The 15000-nt window shown below is 37.3% G+C and overlaps 1 protein-coding gene across 2 annotated transcripts in view; it reads right to left on the bottom strand.

Moving 5' to 3' along the window:
- Positions 1–8413: 8413 nt before the first annotated feature.
- LOC137627690 (uncharacterized) overlaps positions 8414–15000 on the bottom strand; it is a 22827-nt gene continuing 16240 nt past the window's right edge. The window contains exons 3-7 of one of the 2 annotated variants that reach the window (XR_011041205.1): positions 12405–12737; positions 11152–11412; positions 9817–10737; positions 8967–9552; positions 8414–8886 (exon numbers count right to left, since the gene is read on the bottom strand). Coding sequence is in view for 1 of the 2 variants with exons in the window: in XM_068358902.1 (XP_068215003.1) it covers positions 9856–10737; positions 11152–11412; positions 12405–12737 (1476 nt within the window). In the remaining variant the exon portion in view is untranslated. Of the gene's footprint in view, positions 9553–9816; positions 10738–11151; positions 11413–12404; positions 12738–15000 lie in introns of both variants that reach the window. The other variant, XM_068358902.1, reaches the window with a different exon arrangement.

Raw genomic sequence — 15000 nt, 5'->3', positions numbered from 1 at the left:
TTGTGGAATGATCTTCCTAATCGGGTAGTTGAATCAGTAGAACTTCAAAAGTTCAAAGTTGGAGCAAATGTTTTTATGTTGACCAGGCTGACATGAGTCTTTTTATAGTTTATATAGGACATATAGGTTTTTGACGTTGTTAATAGTTTATATAGGACATATCTGTTTTTGACGTTGTTAATAGTTTATATAGGACATATCTGTTTTGACGTTGTCACTGTTTTTAGAATGATTTATTGTTAATTAATTCTCATCATTTATTTATTTCCTTATTGCCTTTCCTCACTGGGATATTTTTCCCTATTGGAGCCCTTGGGCTATAGTATCTTGCTTTTCCAACTGGAGTTGTAGCTTGGCTAGTAATAATAATAATAATAATAATAATAATAATAATAATAACAATAATCACCAATGCATTGAAACTCTTTAAACAGACTGCGCTATTCAGCCCTGTCTTGCATGCACTCTTGCTTTTCCTATAGTCAATTCTTTTTAGAGAGGCAGATTTGCACCGACTCGCAGGGGTGCCCTTTTAGCTCGGGAAAGTTTCCTGATCGCTGATTGGTTGGACAAGATAATTCTAACCAATCAGATAGCAGGAAACTTTTCCGAGCTAAAAGGGAACCGCTGCGAGTCAGTGCAAATGCGCCTCATTAAAGAAAATTGAGTATAGGTAATAAAGCCATTCATTTAAAACAAGCCGTTTACACAATCTTTTAAACACTGTATAGGATTTACTTACCACTCGCAGTACCTCCTCTCACCAGGGTATGACTACTCTCCCCTTCTACCCGAGGGACAGGAAGAGAACGAGTAAAGTGCTGTAGGGTGTATGTCTCCAGAGACCTGTTTCATTTCATTACTACTTTCGCTAAAAGAAGTCTTAATTGAATGATATTATCAATCGACATTCAGGAGAGTGATTACTGCATTGTGTTCGTAAGTCAGGATAACAATGCCCAATTTAGCTACCAGACCTTCAGTTTAACAATGAATCACTATTGTGTTGTTTTCCTCGTTACCTTGTTGCACTTATTACTTTTTCATCATTAATTCTATATTCATAGATGAAAAACACATACACACAATACCTCAGCCATCCTTCATTTTATGTAATATCTTGGCCATGGCACAAACCACCCGTTGAGACACAAACGCTAGAGAGTTATTGGGTCAATTGACTGGCCAGGCAGTATTGCATTGTATCCTTCTCTCTCGTTACGGTTAATTTTTCCTCTGCGTACACATACGCTGAATATAGTCTGGGCTATTCTTTCCACATTCTCCTCTGTCCTTATACACTTGACAACACTGATATTACACAGCAATTCTTCTTTGCTCAATGGGTTAACTGCTGCACTGTATTTGGTCGGTGGCTACCTTCCTCTTGGTAAGGGTAGAAGAGACTCTTGAGCTATGGTAAGCAGATCTTCTAGGATAGGGACACTCCAAATTCAATCCATTTTTCTCTCGTCTTAGGTAGTGTCATAGCCTCTGTACCATGGTCTTCCACTGTCTTGGGTTAGAGTTCTCATACTTGAGGGTACACTCAGGCACACTATTCTATCTGTTTACTTATTTCCTTTCCTCACTGGGGTATTTTCCCTGTTGGAGGCTTGTGCTTGTAGCACCCTGCTTTTCCAACTAGGGTTTGTAGCTTAGCAAGTATACTAACAATAATAGTAATCTGTGGAAACTATGGAGTTTAAAAAACATATATAGGGTGTACCAAAATAAAGTATAGACTCTTTGGATTGTTACAACTTGTTCAATTTATTGATATTGACGTGGAAAACAGATTCACAGGAGAGAAACAATGCACAGTGAAAAAGTAAGGATACATGAGGCAATTTGAGAATGTTAAAAAAAAGAATCTGTTTTCCACGTTAATATCAATAAATTGAACAAGTTGTAACAATCCCTGTACTTTAATTGTTGACCTTGTATCTTATTCACAGTTACAGATGACAACATTGGAATACATCATATGCACCGTAATGAACGGGCTATTAGCAGAGTTAAGTCAATGTTGTCTATGGCTCATTGCACATATTCAATTATCAATTCACTTTCTTGCGTCATAATGCACACATTTGTTTATCACTGGCTAGCACCGTCAAAGACCCTCGTTAGCCCAGGGTTTAAACTTTTAAGGTAATTACCTTAGTTTCAGGTAATTTATATGGTTTCAAGGTAATTTTTAAGGTAATTTTGGTGTTATTAGTTTACAAAATAAGGAAGTTGGAAAAGATTTAAGGTAATCTAGGGTAAAAAGGAGCAAGCATCTAAGATAATGACTACATGCTCATGTTTAAAGCTTGCTCGTTACATACATTTCGTTGTAATCACTTTGCAAAATTAGTGCGCGCTTACTTTTTCTGTTTGCATCAGAAATGCATTTTTTCAGACAATTTAGTGAAATTTTTGGACATAATTTAGCAAAGGAAATTATCATTAACACCTCCAGTCATTACGATTTATTTTTCTGTTTGCATCATCAATGCATTTTTTAGATAACTTGATGAATTTTTTTTTTACTTAATTTGGCGAGGAAAGTTTAGCATTAACACCTCCAGTCATTGGATTTAGTTTTCTGTTTGCATCAGAAATCCATTTTTCAGTCAATTTAGTGAAAGTTTTGGACAATTTGACAAAGGAAGTTTAGCATTAACACCCCAAGTCATAGGATTTATTTTTCCCACCAGACTTGGAAGATTCCCTCAGACAGATTACATGAAAATCTACGTGGTTATCAGCCTGGTGTCTTAACTTTACACTGTTAAAAATTTTCCGTTAAAAACCAGTACAAATCCTTGAATAAATGTTGCCAGGCATTTACCGTTATAAAAAAAGACATATTAACGTAAAGGAGTGCTATTACGTTCACTAACCCATAAAAAATAATACCAACGTAGGGTAAAATTACGGTCGCCTGTACTTAACTGAACTACAGGTGAGAACAGTATATTTTTTACGGAGAATTTCAGATTAATTACGGTTTTTTTTTTAACAGTGTACCTAATCCCGTAAGAGACATGGAAGGACACTCCAAAATCAAACCATTGTTCTCTGGTCTTGGATAGTGGCAGAGCCTCTGTATCATGGTCTTCTACTGTCTTGAGGTAGAGTTCTCTTGCTTGAGGGTACACTCGGGCACACTATTCTATCTTATTTCTCTTCTTGCTTTTTTTAAAAGTTTTTATAGCTTATATATGAAATATTTAATTTAATGTTGTTACTGTTCTTAAAATATTTTATATCAATTGTTAGTTACTTTTCTTGTAGTTTCCTTTCCTCACTGGGCTCTTTTTCCCTGATGGAGCCCTCGGGCTTATAGCGTTCTGCTTTTCCAACTAGGGCTGTAGCTTAGCAAGTAATAATAACAATAATAATAATAATAATAATAATAATAATAATAATAATAAAAGAAAATCAGATAAACATTAAGTAGAATAAATGGAAAAAAAAAATCGTAATCTAGAAATGAAGGCAACAGATACACCAACTATTTGATAAGTCTTTATTATTTTTCACTGAACATGAAATATAAATATATGTAAATCATTTTCTTTAACATTAGCATTTGTATGTACATGTTTATATACAATTAATTACAAAAGAAAAGAATTCTTGGAGAACACATAACTGGGGAACATATAACGTTTTGTTTAGTGGATAATAATATTCAGTCCACCTTGACTGATAAATGGATGTTGGATAATCTTTCCTTAAAAAAGTTTAAAATCTTTTCCTTATAGACTAGAAATTCCGCAACTGTTTTCGAAAAAAAAAAGACTTGTTATAGATGAAATAACAACATTTTTCCTTCTTCCATATTATACCAATAACTGATAAATTATGGAAGAGTAACATATTTTTGGATGATGAACAGAAATGAGATATTTTGAGTTCAGCATCAAAGGGGTAAAAATGAATCTCAAAAACAGTAAAATAAACTTTTTATCATTAAAAAGTATATATTAAACTTCATTATACCTCCCTTTAATACAAAAGTATTTCGAAAACTGAAAGTTATGAAATTATGCAAATCAAAGCCATCTGTACACTAAATTATGCTAACTTGGTCTTTTTTTGTTAACATATATAAGAAGTAATTTCAAGTGTTTCCATAATTGGCAACATGAGCTATATATATATATATATATATATATATATATATATATATATATATATATAATATATATGTGTGTATATATATATACATATATATATATATATATATATATATATATATATATATATATATATATATATATATAATATATAATATATATATATATATATATAATATATAATATATATATATATATATATATATAAATGAAAACGAAAATTTAAGGCTCGTTTTAACAATCCTATAATTTATTGTGAATGCAAATACCCAAGACGTTATAATTAGGAAAATTCCTATCATCAAATTTGGCTATAAAATCAATGGTATTTATTCTTATGTAAAACAAAGTTTAGTTCAAAGATATTAATCCCTTTATATATATATATATATATATATATATATATATATATATATATATATATATATATATATATATATCAGCTGTTGATAATCATTATCATTATTCTAAATTTCCTTGCCGTTCTAAAAACACAAACGAAAGCACAGCAGAGAAACAGCAAAAAAAAAAAAAAAAAAAAAATACAAACCCTAAACAAACAAATGAAAGGAATCCTTCAAGATCAACTAACAACGAAAATCTTCACCTAATTTTATCTTTATCATCTTTTTTTTTAATCCTGAATGTTGATGAAAGTACCTCATTGTGTCCGGTAATTGAACTGAGATCGCCGCGTCTCGATTTCTTGTGGAGAACAAGAGGTGGAGTCAAGGAGGTTGAGAGAGACCTAATTAATGCTTGTTGAAATTAAAGCAAAATTTAATTAATATCATAAAAGGATAAAAATTAGGGATTAATTTAAAAATCAAAAGTTCATAAACTAAAATAACGTACTGTTAAAATTTTACATTAAACTGGTGAATGCCTGCTAACATTTATTCCAGGATTTTTACCTTTTCAAAAACGGATAAATCAAAGTGAAGTAGTGATATTACGGTCACCAACCCGTGAAAGATAATAACAAAGTATGGTAAAATTACGGTCGCCTGTATTTTACTGAAATACGGCTGAGAACAGTAGATTTCAAACAAGGCATTTTCGATTAAAATTACTGTAATTTTAACAGCATAAAATGTAAACAAATGCATCAAATAAGCAGTAAATAAAATGTTGATAAAAAATTACACTGTGACATGATAAAGCCAAATTTACTTAATGGTATAAAATTAAAAAGAAAATTGGGAGCGAAATACAAAAAAAAAAAAAAAATCATCAAACAACAACAAACTAAAATAATGTAAAATGTAAACAAATGCATTGAATAAGCAGTAAATAAAATATTCATAAAAAATGTGACATGAAAGTGATCTTTAGACGTAATGGACCGAAAGAGCAGTGGACCCTTATTAAAAGACAAGTGATCATAGAATGTCGGCATTTGAAATTGAAACTTTACCGCCTTAATCTAATCTTGGACCAAATAACTACTCGATTATACGTATGGAAGAATTTCCAAGAGTTGATTATCTCGACAGTTTCTAATCCTTCGTTCCTTGACAGGATTGACGGCATTGCAATCAACAGGGCCTCTCTTTCATGGGACAGCACAAGCTATCGCTTCATAGTCAATCCCTGTCTAAAGAGGGCCAGGCGAGACTGTTATTCGGTTGTCTATAGAGAGATGGCCAGACCTCTTCAGGGACTGACTGACTGGCTCTCTCTCTCTCTCTCTCTCTCTCTCTCTCTGCCATATCATCCTCGCAATTAGGGTTTTTGGTTTTTGTGGAAATTTGATACCAAGCTTTTTATAACAAATTTAAACATTTTTAGATGTATATCTTTCACAATAGGGGGATTAATTGTTATTTTTTTCAATTTAGAAAGACAATATTCAATCACACCAAATTATTTGCAGAACAAAACTTAAAATTTCAGGCTTACATAATTCACAAAGGTGGGAATTACTTGGTATTTTCAATTTATAAAGACTAAATTCACTCCTAACCAAAACACGAAAGGAACAAACAAGAGATTGGGCGTCTACATGACCAATTACCGGAGCACAGAGGCAGCCTTTTTTAACCCTTTTTTTTTTTATCAGCAAAGCGCATCGTGGCTCTATATGGTCGAATCTCATCCTCCCTTTCTTCCTCGAAACAAGAGCCTCATTCAGGTCTTATTTTAGCACAAAATCTGGCTTTGATATGATAAAACAAGGGAGCCACTTTTTGTACTATCTCTCAGTAGTGTTCATCCTTATATAAACCTTTAATTTATGACTTAGAAAAGTGACTATTATAGAAAAAAAAATACCATAGGCGCTTCGGGTCCAAAGAACTTAAATGTTAAGCAGGTATTTTACGATAACAATACAAGAGATAGAAACTAAGTGAAGTAGGATGTACTGTAGTACTATAACTACACACTAAATTACATTTGTGGAGTTTGGTGAATCTCACCAATGGATAAACATATATCGATGAAAAAAAAAATGCCTAACAGAGCAGACCTATGCTAAAAAAACAAAAAACAAAAAACATTTGCTAACTGGAAAGCTGGCATAAACACCTTCAATTACTTACAAATCTTTTGGTTGAGAAGCTGCATGAAATGTAAATTGATATGCTACGAACTGAAGAGGTAGGAAAAAAAACTTATCATATACAATGAAGAAAAAAAAAATATCTTTTAAGACATATTTGGTTTTTGAAGATAAAAATAATACTGGAAAGGCATCAAAACAATGCTTAAACTAAACACTCCATGGGTAGATCTTTGGACCAATTAACATTACTGCACAAAAAAATAGTTAGGAAATTTAACTATCTCATTCTCTGTCCCAAGGTTTTTCTAACATTTCCCTTGGATCAAATATTTTCAAAGAGGTTTTCAGTGCAAATATATGTGCTACGACCAACAGACATCCATGCTTAAAGTTCGTCACTATTCCACTTCTTCCATTTAATTCCCTTCTAGATACCATTCAACTCCTCGGGCCCAAATATCCTCTGTCGCTTCATCCCACCGAAGAGAAGAGACGAATGCCTACGATAATGGCATTAGATTAGGTATGACCATAGAACATAGATGGCGCTGCATGCGTGGTGTGACACCTTGTCATAATGTAGTGACGCATCTATGGCTCCCTTAATCTATGGTATGACTAACTGTTCTCATAACAGCGATTTTCATCCTCTTGTGGGACATGCGGAGGAGCGCTGACACGTACCTCCGCGAACACCTCTTCGACCTTTTAAGCTGTGGGATAATAGTGATGATGGCTGTGTGCTGGGTTCCCATGCCGTCATGATAATAACGAGAGAGAGAGAGAGAGAGAGAGAGAGAGAGAGAGAGGAGAGAGGAGAGAGAGAGAGAGAAAATTCTAAAAATTATGGTATTAGTGCGCAATTTGTGCTAGTTTTGAGAGAGAGAGAGAGAGAGAGAGAGAGAGAGAGAGAGAGAGAGAGAGAGAGAGAGAGAATGAATTCTTAAAATTATGGTATCAGTGCGCAATTTGTGCTAGTTTTGAGAGAGAGAGAGAGAGAGAGAGAGAGAGAGGAGAGAGAGAGAGAGAGAGAGAGAGGGAGAGAGAGAATGAATTCTTAAAATTATGGTATCAGTGCGCAATTTGTGCTAGTTTTGAGAGAGAGAGAGAGAGAGAGAGAGAGAGAGAGAGAGAGAGAGAGAGAGAGAGAGAGAGAGAGATTCTTAAAAAAATACCATGGTATTAGCGCGCAATTTGCGCTAGGTTTGACAGTCGCTTACTTTATAGTTTTATTAGAAGATTTTTTTTTCCCTTCCGCAAAGAGGGTCCCACAAACTGCTTTCAAGCACGCATCGAGATCACGGCGTTGACTTGACCTCCGGAGTGATGGGAAAGGCTGGAGGCTAGAGGAAGCAAGAGTGCAGGGAAGTATACGATGTGTGAGTCTGTCTGTGTGTGTCTGTCTGTGTGTTTGGGCTGAAGAATTCACAAGTGGTGAGGGGTGAAAAGGGGGCAGACTCCGCAAAGCTTAATATTGATACAAGAGGAGATTAAACTGGGAAGTGTGGGGAAGGGGGGGGGGGGAGTTTCTTTGCACATAATGGGTGATTTTGACCGGCTGTTCAACGGTATTACAGAGTCTCTCGTCACAAAGAGAGAGAGAGAGAGAGAGAGAGAGAGAGAGAGAGGAGAGAGAGCACTAAAACCTACAAAGGAAGATTTAACAAAAACAAACTTAAAGCTACACAAAGATTGAAACAATTGACTAAAAAGCTACAGAGAGAGAGAGAGAGAGAGAGAGAGAGAGAGAGAGAGAGAGGAGAGAGAGGAGAGAGAGAGAGAGAGAGCACTAAAACCTACAAAGGAAGATTTGACAAAACAAACTTAAAGCTACACAAAGATTTAAGCAATTAACTAAAGAGCTACAGAGAGAGAGAGAGAAAGAGAGAGAGAGAGAGAGAGAGAGAGAGAGAGAGAGAGAGAGAGAGAGAGAGAGAGAGAGAGGATGGTCAGATTAGATAAGAGACGTAGAGATTGTTTACACCACATCAAAATTCATGTAAGGAAAGAAGCACTTGAGGGCACTCAGCGCCGTGTAAATAAAATCTTCCGCTGCTGACCTCCATCCTCTCTAAAAGCAGCACAAACTCCAGCAACTACAACATCACCATCTCCCACTCGAAAGGCAAAAAAGTAGACTTGGATATCAAGTCGGAGGTAAATGCCAGCAAACATCCGAGCTCAATGAACTTAACGACAGTTCTTTTGTCACTGAACCCAGCGCCAAGCTCCTTCATTTACAAAGACCTCAAGGGTATCCTGAACGGAAGGGCAGGGCGTAAGGTTTGTCACTGAACTCAGCGCCAAGCTCCTTCATTTACAAAGACCTCGGGGGTATCCTGAACGGAAGGGCAGGGCGTAAGGTTTGTCACTGAACTCAGCGCCAACCTCCTTCCTTCACATAGACTTCGGGGGTATCCAAGACGGAAGAGCAAGGGCGTAAAGCGAACGTTCTTTCCAGCATAGTAACTATGTACTCAAGTCGCTGGAAACAGTTACACCTTCCTCTCTCCTTCTTCTTTTTTTGTTCCAAGTTCAGGGTCACATATTGTTCGTGGGGTGTGTTTGAGTGCCTGGCCCCGTCATGACCTCCGCTGTGCCCTTTCCCATCGCGTCCAATTTCCTTCCCTCTCGTATTAGGACGTCAACGCCACTTTGTTTGTTTACAATCGAGCTATCTACGAGCACCATATAATGTTCTGTGACTTCTCTTTCATTCTAATATGAAGTTCACTGCTTTCTGCGAGTTACGTATAGGTAAACGAGTATCAGATATATTTTTTTTCTTACGTCTACATAATTTTATATATCTTTGTAAGTATTATTCTATTTTTTCTTATACTTTAAATGTTTGCCACTCACTGGTATGGTAGTATACACTAATTTAGGAATATTGCTTCACTGAGGTGTGACCTGCAAATGAGAAAGAAAAAAAAACATTAATTGGCTGCCAAAAATATAAAACTATAATCTCAACTAATTTAATGCCAAGAGTAAAGTTAAAAATAAGAACGTCTTAAATCAATAGCTACATCAAAACATTTTAATTGCAATTTCTTCACATATCAATTAAAATCAGTAAGTATTCAAAAGCAATTAAAAAAAATATTAAAATTAATACGTAAATAAACAAACAAAGAAACAGAGAGAGATAACGAAGACAAAACCCCGTCTCACCTAATCTTTGGTATCATGCATCAGTTGCAAAGATCAATCTCAGATGTAGAAGCAGTTTTCGTAGTTCGGGCAACAGGAGGTCCTTCTCATCGGTACTGGAGGTGGGGGAGGAGGGGCAGCAGTAGAACCAGGGGCAGTACCAGCAGTATCATCACCCAGGGGCGGCACTCGAGCTTCTCTCTGCGACACAGACTCCGTTGTGGTTGAAGAAGAAGTGGGGGAGGAGGAGGAGGAGGAGGAGGAGGAGGAGGAAGGCTTGGCACTTAAAAGGGAGCAGAGATTATTGGCGAAGGATAAGGATGAGGTTGATTTGAGGGAAGGAGTCGTGACGGACGTTGTGGCGGCGCCGTTGCAACTTGGAGATGATGATACTGAGGACGTTGATGAAGGAGGGGACGGGACAGTGGGGCCTTCAGTACTCGCGAGCGCCGCTAAAGGCTTGGCACTCACGGAGTTGGTCGACGTCGATGTGTTAAGTATTGTTCTTGGCACTGGAGTAGGGGCAGAGGTTGGGGTTGAATGACTCGAGATAAGTTTGCTGGGGGAGGTTGAAGCCGACACTGGGGCTGCTGCTGGGGGTTTGGAGGTTAATGCCGTCCTCGATGAGGATGCCTCAGAAGCATCGGGGGTTCCTGGGGTTTTTTTGATGGGCGATGCAATCGGGGACACCAGCGCCGATGAACAGATTGATGAAACCCCTGAGGAGGAGGACGAGGATCCGTTGGAGGACACACTGGCATTGGAAGACAAGCTGCCACTCGACATGACGCTGGTGTTGGAGGATAGGCTTCCCTCCGAGGATATGCTCAAGGCTGAGGACACGCTCGAGTTCGATAAGAGACTAGTGATGGTTGTGTTGTGGTCCTCGTGTTCAGACTCGGTGTCCGTGCTCGACTGGTCGAGACTTCTTCGCCAGGAGACCTATGAGAGAGGAACGAAATCATTAATACAATTCAAAAGCGGATAGTAAATACAACAGTTAACTTCACTGACAAAGGTAGAATGTATTCTTACAAAAATACAATACCTACCCTCGACCTAAACCTAACCAACACGAGAGAGGAACGAAATCATTAATACATTTCAAAAGCGGATCGTAAATACAGCAGCTAACTTCATTAACAACAGTAGAATGTATTCTTTCAAAAATACAATACCTACCCTCGACCTAAACCTAACCAACACGTGAGAGGAACGAAATCATTAATACAATTCAAAAACAGGACCGCCTTCCTAATACAACATACAGCAGCTAACTTCAAAGCGGGTCGTAAATACAACAGCTAACTCCATCGACAACAGTAGAATGTATTCTTTTCAAAACACAATACCTACCCTTGACTTGAGACTGAGGGCGTAGGACACATTGCGGCGTAGGACGAAGGCGTAATTCTGACGAGTGGCTCGTGGCCAATCGCTCTGCACGCTCAGCGGACACTCATCCAGACGCAGTGGCCGGTCCGTGTACGGATTCTTGTTGACTTCGTGGACCGAGTAGTGCATCGGGTTTTCTTTGTTGCCGTAACAATTCAGGAGGAGTTGCACCAGCTCCTCGGCCGTTGTGCGGAAGGAGACTAAGAGGGACTTGTACTGAGACTGTACAGAGGATAAAAAATAAATTTAGTATTTTTAACATGTATTTTGCATGAGAGAGAGAGAGAGAGAGAGAGAGAGTAACTTTAGCATTTTTAACATGTATTTTGCAAGAGAGAGAGAGAGAGAGAGAGAGAGAGAGAGAGAGTAACTTTAGCATTTTTAACATGTATTTTGCAAGAGAGAGAGAGAGAGAGAGAGAGAGAGAGAGAGTAACTTTAGCATTTTTTAACATGCATTTTGCAAGAGAGAGAGAGAGAGAGAGAGAGAGAGAGAGAGAGTAACTTTAGCATTTTTTAACATGCATTTTGCAAGAGAGAGAGAGAGAGAGAGAGAGAGAGAGTAACTTTAGCATTTTTAACATGTATTTTGCAAGAGAGAGAGAGAGAGAGAGAGAGAGAGAGTAACTTTAGCATTTTTTAACATGCATTTTGCAAGAGAGAGAGAGAGAGAGAGAGAGAGAGAGAGTAACTTTAGCATTTTTTAACATGCATTTTGCAAGAGAGAGAGAGAGAGAGAGAGAGAGAGAGAGAGAGAGTAACTTTAGCATTTTTTAACATGTATTTTGCAAGAGAGAGAGAGAGAGAGAGAGAGAGAGAGAGAGAGAGACTGTAAAAGATGATAAAAAGTAACTTTAGCATTTTTAACATATATTATGAGAGAGAGAGAGAGAGAGAGAGAGAGAGAGATGATAAAAAGTAACTTTAGCATTTTTATACAGATATATTGAGAGAGAGAGAGAGAGAGAGAGAGAGAGAGAGAGAGAGAACACGTCGACAATTTCAAGGCGAAACAATGAAAAGATATTTTTTTTCTACTTAAAAATAGAAAAATCTAATCTCACATTCTATAATATCGTAAATACATCATAATACATCTACGTGAATAATATTTGTAATTAAATTTATAATACCGTATATACATCATAATAAATCCACATGAACAATATTTATAATTAACATATAATTCACAACAGCATCTTAACATAGACTTACACCAGACATGAGTATGGAGTCATGAATCCTGAGAAGTCCTCCTCTTCGCACGCCAATGCTGAATCGAGCATCACCCCTAGGGCGGCACTGCTGCAGCTCGGCGGGCCTCGCCTGATCGTCAAGCACCAAGAGACGCCTGGTGGGGGCGCCTCCTCCAGACGCCCTGACGGTGACTTCCATGGTCACGAAGAATAAGTTCGGGTCGCGATGTTTTAGACGGAATTTGGTGAGCAGCATGACAATCAGTTGCCTGCAGGTGGTAGCCGTCGAGAGCTTCATCGTCTTGTACTCGAAGTCGGGCCTCAAGGAACGAAGGTAGACCTTGACAGGCGTCTGTTAAGGAAGAGAAAACCAAAATCAATGTGACGAAGCCTTGAAATTTAATATCATGAAAAACTAATACGTCGGTAGCCAATGGAGTAAGGTTTAAAAGCCACTCATGAATGGCAGAAGCATGGGACGGAGATAAAAATATTACGTCGGTAGCAATGGTTTAAGGTTTAAAGGCTGTCATGAATGGCAGAGGCAAGGGACAGTGACATTACCCTAACATGCAGGACAATGCCCTAGAGACTGACCATATATGCATATGATCAACGCCCGAGCCACCTCTCCACCCAAGCTAGGACCAGGGAGGGCCAGGCAATGGCTTCTGATGACTCAGCAGCTAAAACCTATAGCTCATAAGGATGGTGAGGTCGCAGCGACCAAAGGAACTAACGAGTTTAAGCGGGATTCGAACCCCAGTCTGGCGATTACCAATCAGGGACGTTACAACATAGGCCACAACAACGCACCAAAAGAAATACTAACAAAGAGTAAAAGAAAAATAACCAATTATTGTAATACACTGACTTTCAAGACCATATCAAGAAAAATTTACCTTTACATAAATAAAATTGTGGTTATAACCACACTTCACTTCGCTCTTACTAACATTCAACTTTCCAAACTATTATTTACTACGTTTAGTTAGCTAACAGTTTTCACTCTCCTTTCACTCCCCCCCCCCCTTTCCTATCAGCTAAAAAATATTATATCTTTCAGTAGAGGGATATTCAGATAGGAAAATAACATAAGAAAAAATGGCTATAGAAAAAAATTAAATTCTAAAAAAAATATATTCATGGAATTTGTAAATAATGAGAAAATAACATAAGGCAAAACAGCTATAGAAAAAATGGAATTCTAAAAAAATTGTCATGGAATTAGTAAACAATAGGAAAATAACATTAATGCAGAAATAGCTATGAAAAATGGAATTCTAAAAAGAATAGTCATGGAATTAGTAAACAATAGGAAAATAACATTAAGGCAAAATTAGCTACAGAAAAAAGGGAATTCTAAAAAAAAAATAGTCATGGAATTTGTTAATAATAGGAAACTAACATTAAGGCAAAATTAGCTATAGAAAAAAAGGAATCCTAAAGAAAAAAAAATAGTAGGGTAATTTGGAAACCATAGGAAAATAGCATTACGGCAAAATTAGCTATAGAAAAAGGGAATAAAAACTAGTCATGGAATTTGTAAACAATAGAAAAATAACATAAATATCAAAAATAGCTATAGAAAAAAAGGCATCCTAAAAATATAGTCAGAATTCGTAAACAATAGAAAAAAATATTTTGGCAAAAATATCTATAGAAAAAAGGAACTCTAAATAATAGCCATAGAATTTGTAAACCATAGGAAAATAACATTAAGGTAAAAATAGCTACAGAAAAAAAAGGAATTCTACGAAATAATCATTATTTTTCTAAACCAAAAACTGACTCCCTGTCCGCACCAGACAACTACGTAACGGTTTTATAGAAGACTACAGAATAGCTCTCCCACCATCATCAGAATGCCAACTACAGCTTCTAGAATACGACAAAGAATACGACAATCCATCGCAAAAGCCACTGCTCGATGCAGTGTTGCCAGATGGTTTAGTGTAAAAAATCCCCAGAACTCATGATAAAAAATCCCCCAAAACAACTGAAAAATCCCTATTTCCACAAATATATTTTCTTCTGATCACGTAGACTTTGCTAATATAGAAATTACCCACTATACTTCATATAATTGCATGCAAAATAATTGCAACGCTATAAAGTTTTACGCATTAATTGCAAGCAAACTAAATGCAACATTATAAACTTTTACGCATCTTTGTTTCTTCTTCATAGAAATTTGTACAGCATATCCCCATCAGACACCCGAAATCCCTAAAATCTAGGGATAAATCCTCATATCTGGCAACGCTGGCTCGATGCCCTCTACCTTGCCTGTGCTCCAGTAGCCCCAGGTGGTCGGGAGGTCGGGGAAAGAATGCCGGGTCACGTGACCAAAAAAACTGGTGGGGTCGGGAAGGTCAAGTCAGTCGGAGGTCACGACGCTTCGGGCACAGCTTCTGGGCAACAGGAGCGGACAGGTGGAAGCTTTGGGAGGGGGGGGGGGAGAGAAAAGAGGAAGGGAGGAAATTAACAGAGAAAGAACTTAAGAGGAGGGAGGGCAAATTGAAGTACACACTCGGTTATGCGCGTTAGCGAAGGGACCCACAGAGGAAAAAAAAAAAACACAACGAGTAATCTTGAACGCAAGTACTGTTGTT

The sequence above is a fragment of the Palaemon carinicauda genome, chromosome 35, assembly GCF_036898095.1.
Source record: "Palaemon carinicauda isolate YSFRI2023 chromosome 35, ASM3689809v2, whole genome shotgun sequence".
In the NCBI taxonomy this organism is placed as follows: Eukaryota; Metazoa; Arthropoda; class Malacostraca; order Decapoda; family Palaemonidae; genus Palaemon; species Palaemon carinicauda.
This window is presented reverse-complemented; position numbering and strand designations above follow the sequence as displayed.